The 22,165-nt window shown below is 42.2% G+C and overlaps 3 protein-coding genes across 9 annotated transcripts in view; all 3 read left to right on the top strand.

The window, feature by feature from the left end:
- Nucleotides 1-2,619, top strand: part of LOC110518414 (NACHT, LRR and PYD domains-containing protein 1b allele 3) — a 309,469-nt gene extending 306,850 nt beyond the window's left edge. Inside the window, exon 8 of the mRNA XM_036948917.1 lies at nt 2,406-2,619. Within this exon, the coding sequence (XP_036804812.1) occupies nt 2,406-2,579 (174 nt within the window). The 3' untranslated portion in view covers nt 2,580-2,619. The remainder of the gene's footprint in view (nt 1-2,405) is intronic.
- A 3,325-nt stretch (nt 2,620-5,944) lies between these two features.
- Nucleotides 5,945-12,646, top strand: LOC110512963. 4 transcript variants are annotated; one of them, XM_036948924.1, is made up of 9 exons: nt 5,945-6,138; nt 7,166-7,365; nt 7,458-7,516; nt 7,637-7,851; nt 7,979-8,236; nt 8,478-8,611; nt 8,728-8,881; nt 9,281-9,307; nt 11,869-12,646. In XM_036948924.1, exons 1-5 carry the CDS (start codon nt 6,021-6,023, stop codon nt 8,176-8,178), a joined length of 792 nt encoding a protein of 263 aa, XP_036804819.1. In that variant the 5' UTR covers nt 5,945-6,020; the 3' UTR covers nt 8,179-8,236; nt 8,478-8,611; nt 8,728-8,881; nt 9,281-9,307; nt 11,869-12,646. The 4 variants fall into 4 exon arrangements, with proteins under 4 accessions (XP_036804819.1, XP_036804817.1, XP_036804820.1 ...); XM_036948922.1 differs by having other exon boundaries at nt 11,832-12,012; XM_036948925.1 differs by having other exon boundaries at nt 11,965-11,986.
- A 2,766-nt stretch (nt 12,647-15,412) lies between these two features.
- Nucleotides 15,413-22,165, top strand: part of LOC110485396 (protein GPR108) — a 28,997-nt gene continuing 22,244 nt past the window's right edge. For 2 of the 4 annotated variants that reach the window (XM_036948907.1, XM_036948905.1), the window contains exons 1-5: nt 15,443-15,734; nt 17,012-17,122; nt 17,212-17,262; nt 18,319-18,404; nt 18,518-18,597. In XM_036948907.1, coding sequence (XP_036804802.1) covers nt 15,648-15,734; nt 17,012-17,122; nt 17,212-17,262; nt 18,319-18,404; nt 18,518-18,597 — 415 coding nt within the window. In that variant the 5' untranslated portion in view covers nt 15,443-15,647. Of the gene's footprint in view, nt 15,735-17,011; nt 17,123-17,211; nt 17,263-18,318; nt 18,405-18,517; nt 18,598-22,165 lie in introns of all 4 variants that reach the window. The other 2 variants (XM_036948906.1, XM_036948908.1) reach the window with 2 other exon arrangements.

The raw sequence follows: 22,165 nt of genomic DNA, 5'->3' as shown, positions 1-22,165 counted from the left end.
ACTGTGTCAGAGTGTCTGACAGCTCAGCTGAGGCCATGGAGGAGTTAAGCATCACAGAATGTAGAGTAGTGGACCAGAGCCTGTGTACTACTGATCCTCCCATGGTAAGACCCTCACTGGAAAGAAATACAAGTTGACTATGTTTCTATTACATTTCTCTTCATAATCTTTCAAATCTATTGTTTTTCAATTTTAGAGGTCTCTTGAAAACTTTGAACCAGAAATCTATGATCATGAGGGAAAGGGAGCATACAGGTAACTCAGTACTATTTTACTTGTTTTCTCATAGTTTGTAAGGACAATGCCTCATTTTTCAAGTCATATTCAGGGAATGTAATTAAAATGTCATTCTTCACCATTGTTTCCTTTAGGTTCCAGTGCAGGTCTGTTCCAGTGCAGTATAACAGGCCTGGTGTTCAGGATGGAGGGAGAAGGAGAGGTGCTCTATAGGACAGTCCACTGGGACATGAGGCTTCTATCCCAGAGTGGAAAGAGGCCTGCAGGACCTCTGTTCAACATCGACTGTCCTCAGAAGTCTGTCTGTCAACTACACCTCCCACACTGTCAGATTTATTCTGGTGAGTATTTTCATGAGTGAAAGATGTTCAACTGACCAGAACAAGATTGTAAATGAATTTGTTCATTGCCTCATTTGTCATTGCTGTTGTAGTACATCAGAGAAAGCTCAGTGTTCTCTTTTGGGAGATTCTCAATTGCACAAAAGTCTGCCTAGAAAGAGTAGTAATAATTACTAATAATAAAATGCCGATTGCCTTCTGCAGAAGAGGGTGCTCAGGTCTATCCTCCCGCGGAAGTTACGAAATCCCTTTAAAACAGCTGTTTTCGCATAAGAGAAAAAAATGCATACCTTTGAAAACAAATGGAGAAGTAGAATATTATCTATGAAACATCCAGCACAACTAACTAAATGTAATTTGGGATTCCACCCCTGTAAATTTCATTTGTTTGACTCGCTAGTGGAGAAGGAGTTTCATTTCATACAAGCGCATTTGTTTCCACATTCCTTCAATTACCTTTGACCTTTTTCAGAGGAGGTGAGGAGAGGATGCGAGGAATTGAGGAAATCCAATTGAGTTTCTGTTTCTTTCCTAGATGGTGGATGTGACTTCCTGTCTGTAGCCCATGTGACTGATGACAACGTGGAGTTTCTCCCCCCCCATGAGACAACAGACACACATGTCATAATAAACATCACTGGATCCTCTGCTTATGGTGATGTCACAGATGATGATGCTCCCATCTCTCCTATCCAGGGGCTTTTGTTGTTGTTCTACCAACCGTTTCTCTCTGAAGAGCGGTCCATCCTGAATGTGTTGTTGCTTCCCAGAAATGTTGTGATCAGGGAGGTAAGCATAACTAAGATTTCAAATCCCACTTCTATCTGTCAGGAATTCCATCAGGCTGGCAGTGTCAAACAACATAGAAAAATAACATTCTCTCTGTGCCACAAGAATGCATGTTCATATACTTGTTGACACCAAACCAGAATCAAGTATTAATAATTCTGACAAAGGGCTTGAGTTTGCACCACGTGTATTTGATTGAAGCAACATTTCTGTCCATTGTTGATTCTCAAGGTGCAGGAGGAGAGGAAGAGGAGGAATGGAGACAAAGAAACCTTCATTGAAACAAATCCTCACTGCAATCTAACCCCGAAGAAAGCATACATCCTCTCCACAGATATTACAGATGGATATAGGATCAGCCCAACAGTAATTCATATCTATAAGTCATAAAGAGATTACAACTTTAGATTTTTCTCTGTGACCTCAGTATCTTCACACTTCATGTAAGATCGTAGATTCTGACTCTGGCTTTTTCTGTTCCAGACAGCAGAATTTATGGATTTCCAGTCCTATGAAAACTACTTCCCCACATTTCAGTTGTTCTTGCTGACTGTTGTTAAAGAGTTTGATCTCCTTCTGAAAGAAAATGGCAGCACTGAAAATCAATGGGAGAGATGTGTCTGGCTTCCAGGTAACAGAAATGTTGAGCTAAACTCAAATTAACTCTGACGTGGTGTAGGAAGAAGTAGCATTAGGAATAGAAGTAGAACTACAGGTGTTGCTGTTATTGAATTATGATGAAATGTTCTCATCAGGTCTTTGATGATGATGATGAAATGTTCTCATCAGGTCTTCTATGATGATGATGATCTCATCAGGTCTTCTATGATGATGATGAAATGTTCTCATCAGGTCTTCTAGTTCTATTAGTCTCCCTGATGGCCACCTCATCACAAACAATGATAATATGAGGAAATCCCATTTGAAAAAAACAAGTTCTTCTAATGGTTCTGTGTTGTAAAATGTATTACACCTGCAGCTCCTGTCTAGGTCCAACCCCATGGGCCTGTGGCACCAGTACCAGCAGGCCCCGCCCAGGTCCAGCCTCATGGGCCTGTGGCACCAGTACCAGCAGGCCCCGCCCAGGTCCAGCCTCATGGGCCTGTGGCACCAGTACCAGCAGGCCCCGCCCAGGTCCAGCCTCATGGGCCTGCAGCTCCTACTGCTGTTGTCCGTCCATCTGTCCGTGAAGATCAACCAGACCTGAGATAATCAAATCAGTGGCTTCCAAATAAACATTTAATGAAAAGTATCTTAAAGGAGCAATCTGTGATTTAGTAGAGCTGGGAATTTCCAGGGACCTCACAATACAATACTTCAGTGCCGATACGATATGTATTGCAATTCTATACTGAACAAAAATGTAAACGAAACAAGAACCCCCAAAAATGTCATAAGCACAGAAAGCTTATTTCTCTCAAATTTTATGCACAAATTTGTTTACTTCCCAGTTAGTGAGCATGTCTTGTTTGATAGGATAATCCATCCACGTGACAGATGTGGCTTATCAAGAAGTTGATTAAAACAGCATGATCATTACACAGGTGCACCTTGTGCTGGGGACAAAAGCCCACTCTAAAATGTGCAGTTTTGACACACAACACTACAGATGTCTCAAGTTTTGTGGGTGCGTGCAATTGGCATGCTGCCTGCAGGGATGTCCACCCAGTGAACAAAAACACAGTACCAGCACCACTACTAACATAATGAAAACAGTACCAGCACCACTACTAACGTAATGAAAACAGTACCAGCACCACTACTAACATAATGAAAACAGTACCAGAACCACTACTAACATAATGAAAACAGTACCAGCACCACTACTAACATAATGAAAACAGTACCAGCACCACTACTAACATAATGAAAACAGTACCAGCACCACTACTAACATAATGAAAACAGTACCAGCACCACTACTAACATAATGAAAACAGTACCAGCACCACTACTAACATAATGAAAACAGTACCAGCACCACTACTAACATAATGAAAACAGTACCAGCACCACTACTAACATAATGAAAACAGTACCAGCACCACTACTAACATAATGAAAACAGTACCAGCACCACTACTAACATAATGAAAACAGTACCAGCACCACTACTAACATAATGAAAACAGTACCAGCACCACTACTAACATAATGAAAACAGTACCAGCACCACTACTAACATAATGAAAACAGTACCAGCACCACTACTAACATAATGAAAACAGTCTGAAGATATAAACTATTCCGTTCCTATTTTACAGATATGCCTAATATGAACACAACGTCTGTCACACCCTGACCATAGTTTGCTTTGTATGTTTATATGTTTTGTTTGGTCAGGGTGTGATCTGAGTGGGTATTCTATGTTGGATGTCTTGTTTGTCTGTTTCTGTGTTTGGGCCTGATATGGTTCTCAATCAGAGGCAGGTGTTAGTCATTGTCTCTGATTGGGAGCCATATTTAGGTAGCCTGTTTTGTGGGTGGTTGTCTCCTGTGTCAGTGTTTGTTCCACACGGGACTGTTTTGGGTTTTCACGGTTATTGTTTTGTAGTTTATTCATGTATAGTTTCATTATTAAAGAACCATGAATTATAACCACGCTGCATTTTGGTCCGCCTCTCCTTCCCAGGAAGAATCCCGTTACAACGTCACAATCCCTAGCAGGCCTACGGTCAATTATGTCAATCTACGTGGGATAATTTGGTAGTTCTGTTTTTCTATTATAATTACATTGCATAAAAACAACTTGTTTGGACACTGGTTGATAGCAGTTATTCACGATAATTCCTGTTTAATGTCTGTTAACAGTTCCATTGGAATTGTCCTGCAACCAGGCAATTCATTAACTCATTTCCCTTGGGGGTAAAAAAATCTTAGTCGGAAATGGAGGCGAGTAGTGCGGACGAATTGTAGGAAACTGAGGAAAAAGTTGGTGAAGCAACAGCTGAATGAGAACAATATAGTTGTCATTTGCGATGGTATGGAGCAGGAGGATGAGGTTCAAGGACAGGAACGGTCTGTAGTGGAAAGACAGGAAGAAGAAAGATGATACAGAAAGCAGTGGAGCGTCTAGTAAAGAAAGAAGAAGGAGAGAGATGATACAGAAAGCAGTGGAGCGTCTAGTAAAGAAAGAAGAAGAAGAGAGATGATACAGAAAGCAGTGGAGCGTCTAGTAAAGAAAGAAGGAGAGAGATGATACAGAAAGCAGTGGAGCGTCTAGTAAAGAAAGAAGGAGAGAGATGATACAGAAAGCAGTGGAGCATCTAGTAAAGAAAGAAGAAGAGAGATGATACAGAAAGCAGTGGAGCGTCTAGTGAAGAAAGCATAAAGAGGGCCGAGGAAGGAAGCAAGAGCAGTGATGTGTTGGAGTAGAAAGTGGTGATGGTGTTTAATGAGACCACAGGGCCTCACTTACACCTTATCTGACTAACTAATGCTGAAAAATAGATTGAGTTGTAGAGAATGAAAGGACCATGAATGTAATAAAAAATCGGTAGTAACCACTACAGAATATCCAGTCAGAACAAGGATGAGATGGATGTCAAAGGCTTTGAAGGTTTTCCTGGGAAATGTACGTATAGGATTCCTTAGTTTTAATGTTAGAGAATTTGTCCCATATGCACTGCAGTGTTTTAAATACCAAAGAATGGGACATGTAGCTGCTCAGTGTAAAGAAAAGATGTGCCAAGTGTGGAGAAGAACATGATGACGGTGGATGTGGAAGCAATGTGAAGGTTAAGTGCAGTAATTGTGGGGGAGAACACAGTGGATGCCAGGTACAGAGAGAGGATAGAGAGGCTCAGAGATACAGGATCAGTCATGATGTATCATATGCAGAGGCTGTAAAACAGATTGGTAGAACTACAGTGAGGACTGATGGAGCTGACATGGATGTATCTGTAGTAAGTAGACCTACTGTCAGACTGATGGAGCTGACATGGATGTACCTGTAGTAAGTAGACCTACTGTCAGACTGATGGAGCTGACATGGATGTTCCTGTAGTAAGTAGACCTACTGTCAGACTGATGGAGCTGAGATGGATGTATCTGTGGTAAGTGAACCTGCTGTCGGGTCTTGTGTTTCTGCTGGTCCTGGCTTGGTTTGGAGGTCTGTTCAGAAATATTGTGCTCATAAATGGACACTTTGATTAAAATTATTTTTATTTTTTTTGACCTTTATTTAACTAGGCAAGTCAGTTAAGAACAAATTCTTATTTTCAATGACAGCCTAGGAACAGTGGGTTAACTGCCTGTTCAGGGGCAGAACGACAGACTTGCCAGCTCGGGAGTTTTGAACTTGCAACCTTCCGGGTGCTAGTCCACCACTTTAACCACTAGGCTACCCTGCCGCCCCATAATGAATAAAGTTGGCTTCATAGTTTTTATCAATACGACTCTGGATGTGGAAAGCAGAAATGACGGGTTGAAGGTTATTGTGAAGATGGAAAATATATATATTGGTGGTAACAAACGGTTGTTGACATGCTGAACAATCCTAAAGCAGGAGTTTTAAAGATAAAGCTTATTAGGGTTGGGGGGAAGGTGTGGTAGAAGTTACGGATTTATTTGGTTTTGAATTGTATATTCGTGGTAGTACAGAATTAGTCAAATCATGATGGCGGCACTTTAAACGTTTGTTTGCGGACCGCCATGAAGAAGAAGAAAACGTCGCCAACAACACAACGTCAATACCGGAAATACGACACGAACAAAGAGGAGAACAACACGAGACTCAGTCGTATCGATTGTGCTGTGGACAAACTACGCGGTGAGTTGATGCCTATTCCGCAGCTAGTTAGCTAGATTAATTGATCAAACCACTTTGTATGCGTTGTTCGTTGGCAACCTTGAACTTTATGAAGTTTTTGGAACAGATTCCTGTTGGAACGTTCCACAGTAGAGCGTTGGACCAGTAACCGGAAGGTTGCTAAATCAAATCCCCGACCTGATAAGGTAACAATCTCTCGTTCTGCCCCTGAACAAGGCAGTTAACCCGCTGTTCATAGGCCGTCGTTGTAAATAAGAATGTGTATTTAACTGACTTGCATAGTTAAATAAAGGTCAAATGTAAAAAATATAAATTCATTTTCGTAGGAAGTACTACAATCTTTACTGGTCTCTCTATCTAATTTACACACACACAGTAGATTTCAGTGTTTGCAGAGAATATCTACTATATATGATATACTATATGTTCCTTGCTCAAATTGACTTTAGACATGGCCCATAATCTTTCTAGAACCCAAGGTAAGAGAAGGAGATGGTCCTACAGATGTAGGATCTTAATTTTGATCACTCATTTGTTGCAAAGAATTTTACTACACAGCAGGAAATGCAAACTTGTAATGTATTGGAGTTTAAAGTTCTCTGAAGTTTGTATTTTCCACTTGATTTGCCCTAATAAAAACTGTCAGTTAATTATAATACACAATGTGCTACCAAGGGGCGCAGCGGTCTAAGGCACTGCATCTCAGTGCTAGAGGCGTCACTACAGTCCCTGGTTCGATTTCCAGGCTGTATCACATCTGACCGTGATTGGGAGTCCAATAGGGCTGCGTACAATTGGTCCAGCGTCGTCCGGGTTTGGTCGGGGTGGGGCGTCATTGTAAATAGGAATTTGTAGGAACTTATTTGCCTAGTTGAATGAAAAATATTTCACATTTCCTGTTGCTGCAGGATTATTTTCCTTCTAAAGCAAACATGGCTCAAATTAAGATCCTACATCTGTATGTAATACAAAGACCATTTCAAACCAGTAACTAACAACATTTGATGTTTACACTATTTTTGTGCAGATTCTTCTCTCCTCCTGGAACCAAATGATCCCGTTGTTGGACAGGCCTTCACCTTGCCATCATCGACTAATGGGACAATGGAAGAAGAGAGCCAGAACTGTGTCAGAGTGTCTGACAGCTCAGCTGAGGCCATGGAGGAGTTAAGCATCACAGAGTGTAGAGTAGTGGACCAGAGCCTGTGTAATACTGATCCTCCCATGGTAAGACCCTCACTGGAAAGAAATACAAGTTGACTATGTTTCTATTACATTTCTCTTCATAATCTTTCAAATCTATTGTTTTTCAATTTTAGAGGTCTCTTGAAAACTTTGAAGCAGAAATCTACGATCATGAGGGAAAGGGAGCATACAGGTAACTCAGTATTATTTTACTTGTTTTCTCATGAATAGTTTGTAAGGACAATGCCTCATTTTTCAAGTCATATTCAGGGAATGTAATTAAAATGTCATTCTTCACCATTGTTTCCTTTAGGTTCCAGTGCCCCAGTGCAGGTCTGTTCCAGTGCAGTATAACAGGCCTGGTGTTCAGGATGGAGGGAGAGGGAGAGGTGCTCTATAGGACAGTCCACTGGGACACGAGGCTTCTAGCCAAGAGTGGCAAGAGACCTGCAGGACCTCTGTTCATGTTTAGATGCCTTAAGGGGTCTGTCTGTCAACTACACCTTCCACACTGTGAGATTCATTCTGGTAAGTAATACATTTCCAGGGAGGTTATAGACTATGTATTCTTAATCACCATCAGTAGCATCACTACTCCACTACTGGGTTGTCATCGTCATCTGAACAGAAGACTAATGTTCTCTTTCTCACCTAGAGGGTGGATGTGACTTCCTGTCTGTAGCCCATGTGACTGATGATGACAGTATGGAGTTTCTCCATCACCATGAGGCAACAGAATCTCACGTCATATTAAACATCACTGGATTCGGCAAATATGGCATCACCAAGGAACAGGAAGCTCCTGTCTCTCCTATCCGTGCTCTGGTGCTACTATTTTTACCAACTCCCAGATGATAATAATGAGTCCACCCTAAATGTGTTGTTGCTGCCCAGAAATGTTGACATTGATGAGGTAAGTAGATCAGAGTTGTCAAACTCCTCTTTGATTGGAATTCTATCATATTTGCACTGTTGAACTCACCTTTTGCCACAGAACAATATTTTGGGGTGTAATGTAATTGTAAATGGTGAATCCAGACCATTACATCAAGATGATACCCTCAAGATCCGAGGGCGACGTTTGGGCTTCCATGTTTCAGGTACTGCTACTAAATCATGACAGTGTGTTCCAAACCATTTCCAATCCTCTCAAGGTGTGTAAGACCAGGAGGACAAGGACTGGAGACAGAGAAATATACATGGAAATAAATCCTAACTGTAGCTAACCCCGGACCAAGGATATACCCTCTCCACCGATCTAACAGATGAACATCACATAGATCCAAAGGTAGTCTAATAAATATGAGCTAAGACTTAAATCATTTTTGTGATGCTACCTTGATAAGATATAGAAATCACATACAATTCTGTTTGACTTGATACTTACACTTTTTTTTTCTTCAGAAAGCAGAGTTTGTGGATTATGATTCCTATACAAACTACATGCTGACATTTCAGTTGCGTTTAAAAACAGTTGTTGAAGAAGTGTATCTTCTTCTGGAAGAACATGGCGGTCCTGAAAATGAACGTGTATGGGACCGCCTTGTTTCACTACCAGGTAACTGAAACTCAGAGAGAGTAGGAGTTACAATAGAACTAGTTGTAATAGTAGCATTTTACATTGACATTTTACATTACATTAGTAACAGTCATTGTAGTAGTAGTAGTGATAACAGTAGTAGTAGTGATAACAGTAGTAGTAGTGATAACAGTAGTAGTAGTGATATTAGTAGTAGTAGTGATAACAGTAGTAGTAGTGATAACAGTAGTAGTAGTGATAACAGTAGTAGTAGTGATATTAGTAGTAGTAGTGATAACAGTAGTAGTAGTAGTGATTGCAGTAGTAGTAGTAATAGTAGTAGTAGTAGTCATATCGTTGTTGTTGATTCAATTAGATGAATTATGATACATCGTTATTTTACTACATAGTACAACACCTTCTCTTTCTCATCCACAGTCTCCCCAACAGAAGTTCCCTCTTCAGGTAACGGTTCTCATCAAACCTACTACTTGTCTCATCACCGATGGTTTCCTCATCATAAACAATGATACTATGAGGAAATCACATGTGAAGAACTCTAATTGTCCTCGTGGTTCTGTGTTGTTAAATGAATGATGGTGTATAGAGACATTGGATCTTGCCTGCAGTGTAGCCTAGCTCACTTTAAATACTATATACCCACTTTTGGGTTAACAGCGTGGACCAGGGGGTGGGTTAACAGCATGGACCAGGGGGTGGGTTAACAGCATGGACCAGGGGGTGGGTTAACAGCATGGACCAGGGGGTGGGTTAACAGCATGGACCAGGGGGTGGGTTAACAGCATGGACCAGGGGGTGGGTTAACAGCATGGACCAGGGGGTGGGTTAACAGCATGGACCAGGGGGTGGGTTAACAGCATGGACCAGGGGGTGGGTTAACAGCATGGACCAGGGGGTGGGTTAACAGCATGGACCAGGGGGTGGGTTAACAGCATGGACCAGGGGGTGGGTTAACAGCATGGACCAGGGGGTGGGTTAACAGCATGGACCAGGGGGTGGGTTAACAGCATGGACCAGGGGGTGGGTTAACAGCGTGGACCAGGGGGTGGGTTAACAGCGTGGACCAGGGGGTGGGTTAACAGCGTGGACCAGGGGGTGGGTTAACAGCATGGACCAGGGGGTGGGTTAACAGCATGGACCAGGGGGTGGGTTAACAGCATGGACCAGGGGGTGGGTTAACAGCATGGACCAGGGGGTGGGTTAACAGCATGGACCAGGGGGTGGGTTAACAGCATGGACCAGGGGGTGGGTTAACAGCATGGACCAGGGGGTGGGTTAACAGCATGGACCAGGGGGTGGGTTAACAGCATGGACCAGGGGGTGGGTTAACAGCATGGACCAGGGGGTGGGTTAACAGCATGGACCAGGGGGTGGGTTAACAGCATGGACCAGGGGGTGGGTTAACAGCATGGACCAGGGGGTGGGTTAACAGCATGGACCAGGGGGTGGGTTAACAGCATGGACCAGGGGGTGGGTTAACAGCATGGACCAGGGGGTGGGTTAACAGCATGGACCAGGGGGTGGGTTAACAGCATGGACCAGGGGGTGGGTTAACAGCGTGGACCAGGGGGTGGGTTAACAGCGTGGACCAGGGGGTGGGTTAACAGCGTGGACCAGGGGGTGGGATAACAGCGTGGACCAGGGGGTGGGATAACAGCATGGACCAGGGGGTGGGATAACAGCGTGGACCAGGGGGTGGGATAACAGCGTGGACCAGGGGGTGGGTTAACAGCGTGGGCCAGGGGGTGGGTTAACAGCGTGGACCAGGGGGTGGGTTAACAGCGTGGACCAGGGGGTGGGTTAACAGCGTGGACCAGGGGGTGGGTTAACAGCATGGACCAGGGGGTGGGTTAACAGCATGGACCAGGGGGTGGGTTAACAGCATGGACCAGGGGGTGGGTTAACAGCATGGACCAGGGGGTGGGTTAACAGCATGGACCAGGGGGTGGGTTAACAGCATGGACCAGGGGGTGGGTTAACAGCATGGACCAGGGGGTGGGTTAACAGCGTGGACCAGGGGGTGGGTTAACAGCGTGGGCCAGGGGGTGGGTTAACAGCGTGGGCCAGGGGGTGGGTTAACAGCGTGGGCCAGGGGGTGGGTTAACAGCGTGGACCAGGTGGTGGGTTAACAGCGTGGACCAGGGGGTGGGTTAACAGCGTGGACCAGGGGGTGGGTTAACAGCGTGGACCAGGGGGTGGGTTAACAGCGTGGACCAGGGGGTGGGTTAACAGCGTGGACCGGGTGGTGGGTTAACAACGCGGACCGGGTGGTGGGTTAACAGCGCGGACCGGGTGGTGGGTTAACAACGCGGACCGGGTGGTGGGTTAACAGCGCGGGCCGGGGGGTGGGTTAACAGCGCGGGCCGGGGGTTGGGTAAACAGCGTGGGTCGGGGGTCTGTTAACAACGTGGGTCGGGGGGGTCTGTTAACAACGTGGGTCGGGGGGGTCTGTTAACAACGTGGGTCGGGTGGTGGGTTAACAGCATGGGCCGGGTGGTGGGTTAACAGCATGGACCGGGGGGTGGGTTAACAGCATGGGCCGGGTGGTGGGTTAACAGCATGGACCGGGGGGTGGGTAAGCAACATTTTGTTTAAGAGTTTGATATTCTTCTGATAGAACAGGGAAGTAATGAATGGGAGAGATGTCTCTGCCTTCTAGGTAATGGACATTTAGAGCTAAACTCAAATGAACTCTGACATGTGGTGGAGGTAGAAGTAGCATTAGGAATAGAAGTAGAACTACAGGTGTTGCTGTTATTGAATTATGATGAAGACCTGATGAGAACCTCTGGTGATGATGATATATGTTATCATCAAGTCTTCTAGTTCTATTAGTCTCCTCCCTGATGGCCACCTCATCACAAACAATGATAATATGAGGAAATCCCATTTGAAAAAAAAACTAAAATTCTCCTAATGGTTCTGTGTTGTAAAATGTATTATGTGTACACCTGCAACTCCTGTCCAGGTCCAACCCCACGGGCCTGTGGCACCAGTACCAGCAGCTCCTGTCCAGTTCCAACCCCACGGGCCTGTGGCACCAGTACCAGCAGCTCCTGTCCAGTTCCAACCCCACGGGCCTGTGGCACCAGTACCAGCAGCTCCTGTCCAGGTCCAGCCTCATAGGCCTGCAGCTCCTACTGCAGCTGTTCGTCCATCTGTCCGTGAAGATCAACCAGACTTGAGATGATCAAATCAGTGGCTTCCATATAGACATGTAGTGAAAAGTGTTTATCTAAAGCAGGAGCAATCTGAGATTTAAATGGATGATAATGAGAAATATTATTTCATAGATTTTTCATTGATTATTGAAGAATATAACTTATGTGCCTCATGAGCTTAGTTCAACTGCCATTCCCCATCAGAGGCCAAAATATAACCTTGTTGTAATCAATTGTTTGTAAACAATGGAATTGTAAAAAAAATATATTAAAAAATAATAAACACTAAGCCACAGCATGAACTATCATGTGGATATTATGGATGGTCAGTCCTTGTATCCACAGCTCTATGAATTAGAGAGTTGTTAGTGGTTTGTTATTTTTTTGAACCGCAAATTGACCCTTGATATTATGCCACATTCATTAATGGTCAGATAAGGGAACTATTGGTGTATCTTTGTGTACAGGAAAGAACATGCTAGTAAGTGTTTCGCTATATCCTTTACACCCGCTGTATCCTATGCGTGTATTTAATAAAAGTTATATTTCATTGTATTTATAGTAGGCTACACTGCATTAGTTGGGCTGGGAATTACCAGGGACCTCACAATACAATATTATAACGATACTTACAGTGCATTAGTTGGGCTGGGAGTTACCAGGGACCTCACAATACAATATTATAACGATACTTACAGTGCATTAGTTGGGCTGGGAATTACCAGGGACCTCACAATACAATATTATAACGATACTTACAGTGCATTAGTTGGGCTGGGAATTACCAGGGACCTCACAATACAATATTATAACGATACTTACAGTGCATTAGTTGGGCTGGGAATTACCAGGGACCTCACAATACAATATTATAACGATACTTACAGTGCATTAGTTGGGCTGGGAATTACCAGGGACCTCACAATACAATATTATAACGATACTTACAGTGCATTAGTTGGGCTGGGAATTACCAGGGACCTCACAATACAATATTATAACGATACTTACAGTGCATTAGTTGGGCTGGGAATTACCAGGGACCTCACAATACAATATTATAACGATACTTACAGTGCATTCGGAAAGCATTCAGACCCCTTCCCTTTTTCTACATTTTGTTACGTTACAGTCTTATTCTAAAATGCATACAAAATTATAATAATCCTCCATCTCCACACAATACCCCATAATGACAAAGTGAAAACAGGTTTTTAGACATTTAGCAATTTTTTTTTTTTTTAAATACAATTTTTAAATAGGTATTCAGACACTTTGCTATGAGACTAGAAATTGAGCTCAGGTGCATCCTTTTTCCATTGATCATCCTTGAGATGTTTCTACAACTCGATTGGAGTCCACCTGTGGTAAATGTAATTGACTGGACATTTGGAAAGGCACACACCTGTCTATATAATGTTCCACAGTTGACAGCACATGCCAGAGCAAAAACCAAGACAAGAGGTGGAAGGAACTGTCCGTAGAGCTCAGAGACAGGATGGTGTCGAGGCACAGATCTGGGGAAGGTCAAAGCTGTCATCAAGGCAAAGGATACTTTGAAGTATCTCAAATATAAATATATTTGGATTAGTTTAACACTTTTTTGGTTACTACTTGATTCCATATGTGTTATTTCATAGTTTTGATGTCTTCAATATTATTCTACAATGTAGAAAATAGTAAAATAAAGAAAAACCCTGGAATGAGGAGGTGTGTCCAAACTGTGGACTGGTACTGTATACAGTACATATACAGTGGGGAGAACAAGTATTTGACACACTGCTGATTTTGCAGGTTTTCCAACTTATAAAGCATGTAGAGGTCTGTAATTTGTATCATAGGTACACTTCAACTGTGAAAGACGGAATCTAAAACAAAAATCCAGAAAATGTATTGCATGACATAAGTATTTGATCACCTACCAACCAGTAAGAATTCCGGCTCTCACAGACCTGTTAGTTTTCTTTCCCCCCCCCCACAAAAAAAAGCCTCAACATCACATGATGAGTGAACAGTTAACTTTGGGGTTTTGTGCCAGAGAGTGAAAGTAATTAAGAGCTTTTCAAATGCAAATCATGGACTGTTCACAAAATACATCACTGTGACTGTAATATGTGGTTGTCTTATTTACCTCAGTTAAAATGCTCTGGTCTCACTCTGTTTGATAACTAAATAACTCAAATGTAAATGAAGGATGTATTATCTTAAATTAGATATGCTAGCTATCTGCAACATTATGAACGTTTGCGAACTAGTAAGTATTTTTGAATCCTAATATCTGTAATGTATGTTACCTCAGTTGAAATGCTCTGGATGTCACTCTGGATAATAGCGTCTGCTAAACAACTGAAAATGTCCAATGTAAATGAAGGATGTATTGTCATAAACGAGAGGCTATCGAGCTGCAACATTATGAATGTTTAAAGACATGCTTCGGTACTTTGGGAACTAGTTAGTATTTCTTAAACCTCCCGCTTTGGGCTGGGTGTGTCAACGTGTGAAATGCCTGCTTTGAAAGCCACTGTTTTCTGGAAGCTGTGTTGTGCCATTTTCCATACATTTCCCCCCCCCACGTGGGCCAACCTCTAGCAATTTGAGTTCCAGACAATGAGATTCAGCCTCACCATTTGACTGACAACTAGCAAGAATCACACACAGCAGAGAGAGAGAGAGAGAGAGAGTAATGACGTGGTGAACATATCTGCACATATGAGGTATTATGACAGTTTTGAGGACCACTTTTGGCCCTGGGGCCTACTTTCAGAACTACTGGCTGAAAAGTATGCAGAAGTACCGGAGAATCCCTTTAACCGTCTTGAAGTAGCTTCATGTCTCAGGTGAAGTCACTGCTCAGGGACTTTGCTTTTTAATGGTTGAATAAGATGAGAGAGAGAAAAAAGAAAGAACCCGCGCACTGCTCTTGATAGTATCACTGCTCTTGAGTAAGCTTTACATTTCGGCCTCACAGCCTTCCTCAGAGCTTTAAGGGAGATATGTTTTGTGTATAGGAGCTTGCATTTCACTGTGCCATTTACACCCGCTGTATTCTGTGCATGTTTGATTTGATTTATAGTAGACTACACTGGTATATAAAGGTATTTGTATATATTTTTAAGCTTTTAATATTTCCACGTCATTATCCCTACACAAACACATTTATCTGATCCATTCATTAATTAATAAAATATTTCATTGAATTAAGAAAAACTGTTATTAGGAGATTATTGTGGTCACAGGTCACAAAGTGTAGTCACCATCATCATCATATTGGACTGACTTATTTTAGTCTAAACCTGACTGATGCATTGAGAACAAACATTTACAACAGTAATTATTTCTCAGGAAACGATAATTCAGTCTTTGGAGAAGACTGTTTAAACCTTAGCTGGTGTTTTCTGTTGTCCTACACCCTCCCTCCGCCTGGGAGCACCGCAGCAGAGTGGGCACCGGTTACTCTGGTGACGTGTAAGTAGCAATGATACCAGGAAGTGTGAACTAGGGAAGCAAAATAGTTTTGGTAAATTGATTATTTTCACTCGTTATCAAAGAATATAATTTATTCTGTAGTGAATAGGTGTATACTCTAGTTGTGTAACATATTACCAGCCGTCTAGTGAGCTACCATGGGACGACATGGGGGCGTTGGTTTAGCGGTTTTCGCACTCGTGCTGGTCTTTTGCGAAGCAAGAAGACACAAACTCGCCCTAAAGGTAAAATAACACCAACCTTGCTTTAACGTTACTTCATATACTGTGTGATCTCAGGTAATGTGTACTTATAGCCAATAATATGCGAACTTGGGATAGTGGTAGCAATGTTTTTCCCTTTTCAGCCATAGCTAAGCTAGCTGGCTAATGTGTAGCACTTGTTTAGCACCTACGTCAGGGGATTTCTGCAACTGTTTGCTAGCTGCTACTAATCACTTAACTTAGCCAGCTATTTAGTTGGCTGGCTAACTAGGCAACCTTTTAATGTGTCTGTGATTTTTACACTTGGACTGTCCAAAGAAACGTTGCAGCTAAACAACTAGAAAATGGTTAGTTAGCTGGCTGGCTAACGTTACATCAGCTGAGATGTTAACGCATTCAGCTAGATACACTGTCTACAGCGTCGATGTTCTCGTGATGGGGAGGCAGGGTAGCCTAGTGGTTAGACTAGTAAACGAAAGGTTCGAATCTCCGAGCCGACAAGGTACAAATCTGTCATCCTGCCCCTGAAAATAAGAAATAGTTCTTAACTGACATGCCTAGTTAAATAAAGGTAAAAAATAAATTGATACATTTTTCACATTGATATTTGTCATACTTGGATAACAAATGCCACCTCTCCCCCTCATCGGCCTCCCCCCCAACTCTCTTCCTCCCTCCAACCTGTCTCTCCCCTTCATCTCTCCCTCCACCTCCCTCTCTCCCTCCACCTCCCTCTCTCCCCTCTTCCTCCCTCCAACCTGTCTCCCTTCCATCCCTTTTGCCCCCTTGCCCCATCCTTCCCCTCCAACCCGTCTCCCCTCCATCTCCCTTTCTCTCCCTTCCATCTCTCCCTCCACCTCCCTCTCTTCCTCCCTCCAACCTGTCTCTCCCCCATCCCTCTTGCCCCCCCATCCCTCTTGCCCCCCACCTCTTTCTCTCCCCCCCCACCTCTTTCTCTCCCCCCTTCCACCTCTTTCTCTCCCCCCCTCCACCACTTTCTCTCCCCCCCTCCACCACTTTCTCTCCCCCCCTCCACCACTTTCTCTTCCCCCCTCCACCACTTTCTCTCCCCCCTCCACCACTTTCTCTCCCCCCTCCACCACTTTCTCTCCCCCCTCCACCACTTTCTCTCCCCCCTCCACCACTTTCTCTCCCCCCTCCACCACTTTCTCCCCCCACCACTTTCTCTCCCTCTCCTCCACCACTTTCTCTCCCTCCCCTCCACCACTTTCTCTCCCTCCCCTCCACCTCTTTCTCTCTCCCTCCCCTCCATCTCTCCCTCCACCTCTCTCTTTCAGAATGACTCTAGATTTGTGGTTCATCTCAACACCTTTGGTTTCTTTGCCAACGGAACCCTGGACGTCAACGTTCTCTCCCTGAGACTGCCCGAGGGCAACAGCAAGCACCCTGTAAGAACAACTGATGTGTGTGCAGCTTCATCTCTGGCTATATTGTCTCCAGTTAGTGAATTGTATCATTGTTTTCTCTCTCCATACAGGTGGGATTCAGTCTCTCCAAGTCTCGTGTTAATGGCGTGCTGTCCTACACAGTGAGTAGATCTCATCAAACCAAATCACTTTTGCAACTCTTCCGTTATCTGAAATGAATGCACTCTCTAGAACGACCCGCCAGCCAATCAAAATCGACTGTTCAACAATACCATGGTATTGGTTTCACTATCAAGTAGATAAGGTGAGATATATATAGACTACTATGTGAGACATTTGGTGTTTCTCAAAATGCAACGTACTGCGCTTCGAGCACTGGAGGGTGGAAACATGAGTCCAAATCCAAGTGAAACAGAGCGTGAAGGGCATTTCTCCGATGTGTATTCCATTTGTTCCATATTTTTGTTCGTATTTTGACATATCAAAATATCACGCGTCGATGGAAAGAATGAACAGAAATATGAAATAACCCAAGAAAAAAACGTTGGTAAAAAAAAAAAGTATAAAAATGATTTGATCTGAAGCAAATGTTGCCTATTCACCTCTCATATGTTCCCTGAGTACAATATTTGGTCTTGATACGTTTAATAAATACACGTGTTCATTTTGGCATGTTTGCCGGCCCACGATACCCACTGTAGTGAGCGTAGATCGCAAGCCCATAGTAATTCCATAGGGCTAACGTTAGCTAGCTAGCTACTACTGCCAGTCTGATAGGCTTTGCACGTTTGCTGTCGAGCAGCAATACCAGAGAGAAAACAGCTTTACAGCAAAGAAAACGGTTTCTCTGGATGAAACGGTTCAGAAAATGACTAAATTACTTCTATTACTGGAGCTACTGTATTTCTTCCTGTGTGATTTATTTATTTTTTTGCTCACATTTGATATAATTTCACAAACCGTGTCACGGGGCGTTTTAAACTTTTCCCCGAGTTGCTTGTTATTGTTTTGATAACAAACAATGTTGTTCAGTCATGTTACCTAGCAACTTGACGATAGGTCTAGGCGAATTTTGATTGGCTCAGGAAGAAAGGAAAAGGGTCTGCTGTTCTTGAGATGTTCTTTCAGGGTTCATATAGGCCTAATGTAATGTTTCTGAACGGTTGTGGTAAGGTTGTACAAGGTTGTGTAGTAATGTTGTAATGTTTGTTCTCCAGGCGGAGGAGACGTCGGTGTGTCCGCTCAGCAAACACAGCGGTGTTGAGCCCTTCTTCCTCTTCCTCATTGACACCAACAACCTCAGGTACGGTTGTCTGAGAGAGATGAAATTAGCTGTGCTTTTGTGTCTAGTGAATACGTGTGTGTGTGTGTGTGTGTGTCAAAAACCAACTGTTTGTGTCCTCCTCTCTTCTGTAGAGTCAATGTGAGGTCTTCTGGAGACCAGGACAGCGTCTTGACCCAGCTGAAGACAGACAAGACACTCACTGAAGACTCAGGTCAGCAGTATTTACCTCCCTTCAATACAACACAGTGGCGTAGTGCAGTCCCCCGGGGGGGTGGGGGAGGGGGGGTTGTTGCCATGGTGCAGAAAGAACTGTCGTTTTATATGCTATAGTCTCATGGCTATTTTACACATTTTGCCATGAGGCTGAGAGAAACATTTTGCCGTTTTAGAGCTCGGAGATACTTGAAAGATGGGACAATGTCAACTTTTTTCCCCACAAATATTTGTCTGAATATTAATTTGAAATATATATATTACACTGAGTGTACAGAACATGATGAACTTTACAGACCATGAGTGGTCTTGCTGCTCTGCATGTACTGAGGTCATTCAAAACAGGGTCCTTATAGTATAGCTGTCCCTGCGTATTCCTGACTCATTTTTTTCGATTTTAGTTTAATCTGACGGAGTTGACTAAGTCTCTGGACAAATCTTTTAGGAATCAGTTTTAAGAGAAATATTCTTTTAGGGCTTTTGCAAGAAACTACATACAACATTTTGTCAGTTAATATTCATTATTGCCCCTTTTTTTTTTTATGAGCATTTGCAATTGAGATCCTTTGCACCAAAAAAAGAGAATTTCCAGGAATAAGAACCAAAATGGAAATTAATAATATTGAAAGTAAAAGGAAAATTCCCCAAGCAAATGTTTTCCCTCTATAAAATTTCACACATTTTCAGTCTCAACTTTCAAGAATTCATGAGTTAATTTCACGCTGTTCTACACATTTTGCCATGAGGCTGAGTAGCTACTGTTTCTTGTCATAAATAATGATTGAAGGAAATACTTATGTGTTCGTATGCTGTCTGGGGGGCCTGAACTACAGGGAGAACCCAACCCAAAAAGCACTACAGAGTAGGGTTGTCTTTATATGTAACCTGACTACAGAGTAGGGTTGTCTTTATATATAACCTGACTACAGAGTAGGGTTGTCTTTATATGTAACCTGACTACAGAGTAGTGTTGTCTTTATATATAACCTGACTACAGAGTAGGGTTGTCTTTATATATAACCTGACTACAGAGTAGGGTTGTCTTTATATATAACCTGACTACAGAGTAGGGTTGTCTTTATATGTAACCTGACTACAGAGTAGGGTTGTCTTTATATATAACCTGACTACAGAGTAGGGTTGTCTTTATATGTAACCTGACTACAGAGTAGGGTTGTCTTTATATGTAGCCTGACTACAGAGTAGGGTTGTCTTTATATATAACCTGACTACAGAGTAGGGTTGTCTTTATATATAACCTGTAGGGTTGTCTTTATATGTAACCTGACTACAGAGTAGGGTTGTCTTTATATATAACCTGACTACAGAGTAGGGTTGTCTTTATATATAACCTGTAGGGTTGTCTTTATATATAACCTGACTACAGAGTAGGGTTGTCTTTATATATACCTGTAGGGTTGTCTTTATATGTAACCTGACTACAGAGTAGGGTTGTCTTTATATATAACCTGACTACAGAGTAGGGTTGTCTTTATATATAACCTGTAGGGTTGTCTTTATATATAACCTGTAGGATTGTCTTTATATATAACCTGACTACAGAGTAGGGTTGTCTTTATATATAACCTGACTACAGAGTAGGGTTGTCTTTATATGTAACCTGACTACAGAGTAGGGTTGTCTTTATATGTAACCTGACTACAGAGTAGGGTTGTCTTTACATATAACCTGTAGGGTTGTCTTTATATATAACGAACTACAAAAATCTCTGAAACTGGAAACACTTATCTCCCTCACTAGCTTTAAGCACCAACTGTCAGAGCAGCTCACAGATTACTGCACCTGTACATAGCCCACCTATAATTTAGCCCTATCAACTACCTCTTTCCCAACTGTATTTAATTAATTTATTTATTTTGCTCCTTTGCACCCCATTATTTTTATTTCTACTTTGCACATTCTTCCATTGCAAAACTACCATTCCAGTGTTTTACTTGCTATATTGTATTTACCTTGCCACCAAGGCCTTTTTTGCCTTTACCTCCCTTCTCACCTCATTTGCTCACATTGTATATAGACTTGTTTATACTTTATTATTGACTGTATGTTTGTTTTACCCCATGTGTAACTCTGTGTTGTTGTATCTGTCGACCTGCTTTGCTTTATCTTGGCCAGGTCGCAATTGTAAATAAGAACTTGTTCTCAACTTGCCTACCTGGTTAAATAAAGGTAAAATAAATAAATAAAATAAAAAATAAATATATAACCTGACTACAGAGTAGGGTTGTCTTTATATATAACCTGACTACAGAGTAGGGTTGTCTTTATATATAACCTGTAGGGTTGTCTTTATATATAACCTGACTACAGAGTAGGGTTGTCTTTATATGTAACCTGACTACAGAGTAGGGTTGTCTTTATATGTAACCTGACTACAGAGTAGGGTTGTCTTTATATGTAACCTGACTACAGAGTAGTGTTGTCTTTATATATAACCTGACTACAGAGTAGGGTTGTCTTTATATATAACCTGTAGGGTTGTCTTTATATGTAACCTGACTACAGAGTAGGGTTGTCTTTATATGTAACCTGACTACAGAGTAGGGTTGTCTTTATATGTAACCTGACTACAGAGTAGGGTTGTCTTTATATATAACCTGACTACAGAGTAGGGTTGTCTTTATATATAACCTGACTACAGAGTAGGGTTGTCTTTATATATAACCTGACTACAGAGTAGGGTTGTCTTTATATATAACCTGTAGGGTTGTCTTTATATATAACCTGACTACAGAGTAGGGTTGTCTTTATATATAACCTGTAGGGTTGTCTTTATATATAACCTGACTACAGAGTAGGGTTGTCTTTATATATAACCTGACTACAGAGTAGGGTTGTCTTTATATGTAACCTGACTACAGAGTAGGGTTGTCTTTATATATAACCTGACTACAGAGTAGGGTTGTCTTTATATGTAACCTGACTACAGAGTAGGGTTGTCTTTATATATAACCTGACTACAGAGTAGGGTTGTCTTTATATATAACCTGTAGGATTGTCTTTATATATAACCTGACTACAGAGTAGGGTTGTCTTTATATATAACCTGTAGGGTTGTGTTTATATGTAACCTGACTACAGAGTAGGGTTGTCTTTATATATAACCTGACTACAGAGTAGGGTTGTCTTTATATATAACCTGACTACAGAGTAGGGTTGTCTTTATATATAACCTGTAGGGTTGTCTTTATATGTAACCTGACTACAGAGTAGGGTTGTCTTTATATATAACCTGACTACAGAGTAGGGTTGTCTTTATATGTAACCTGACTACAGAGTAGGGTTGTCTTTATATATAACCTGACTACAGAGTAGGGTTGTCTTTATATGTAACCTGACTACAGAGTAGGGTTGTCTTTATATATAACCTGTAGGATTGTCTTTATATGTAACCTGACTACAGAGTAGGGTTGTCTTTGTATAATAACCTGACTACAGAGTAGGGTTGTCTTTGTATAATAACCTGACTACAGAGTAGGGTTGTCTTTGTATAATAACCTGACTACAGAGTAGGGTTGTCTTTATATATAACCTGTAGGGTTGTC

Source organism: Oncorhynchus mykiss, chromosome 17 (genome assembly GCF_013265735.2).
Source record: "Oncorhynchus mykiss isolate Arlee chromosome 17, USDA_OmykA_1.1, whole genome shotgun sequence".
Classification (NCBI taxonomy): domain Eukaryota; kingdom Metazoa; phylum Chordata; class Actinopteri; order Salmoniformes; family Salmonidae; genus Oncorhynchus; species Oncorhynchus mykiss.
This window is presented reverse-complemented; position numbering and strand designations above follow the sequence as displayed.

Bases quoted from the DNA above. Each gene is read 5' to 3' on its own strand.
- LOC110512963 (XM_036948924.1), top strand. From the start codon at position 6,021: ATGAAGAAGAAGAAAACGTCGCCAACAACACAACGTCAATACCGGAAA. The intron at 6,139-7,165 runs GTGAGTTGATGC...ATTTTTGTGCAG, and splicing joins TGCTGTGGACAAACTACGCG to ATTCTTCTCTCCTCCTGGAA. The intron at 7,517-7,636 runs GTAACTCAGTAT...TGTTTCCTTTAG, and splicing joins GAGGGAAAGGGAGCATACAG to GTTCCAGTGCCCCAGTGCAG.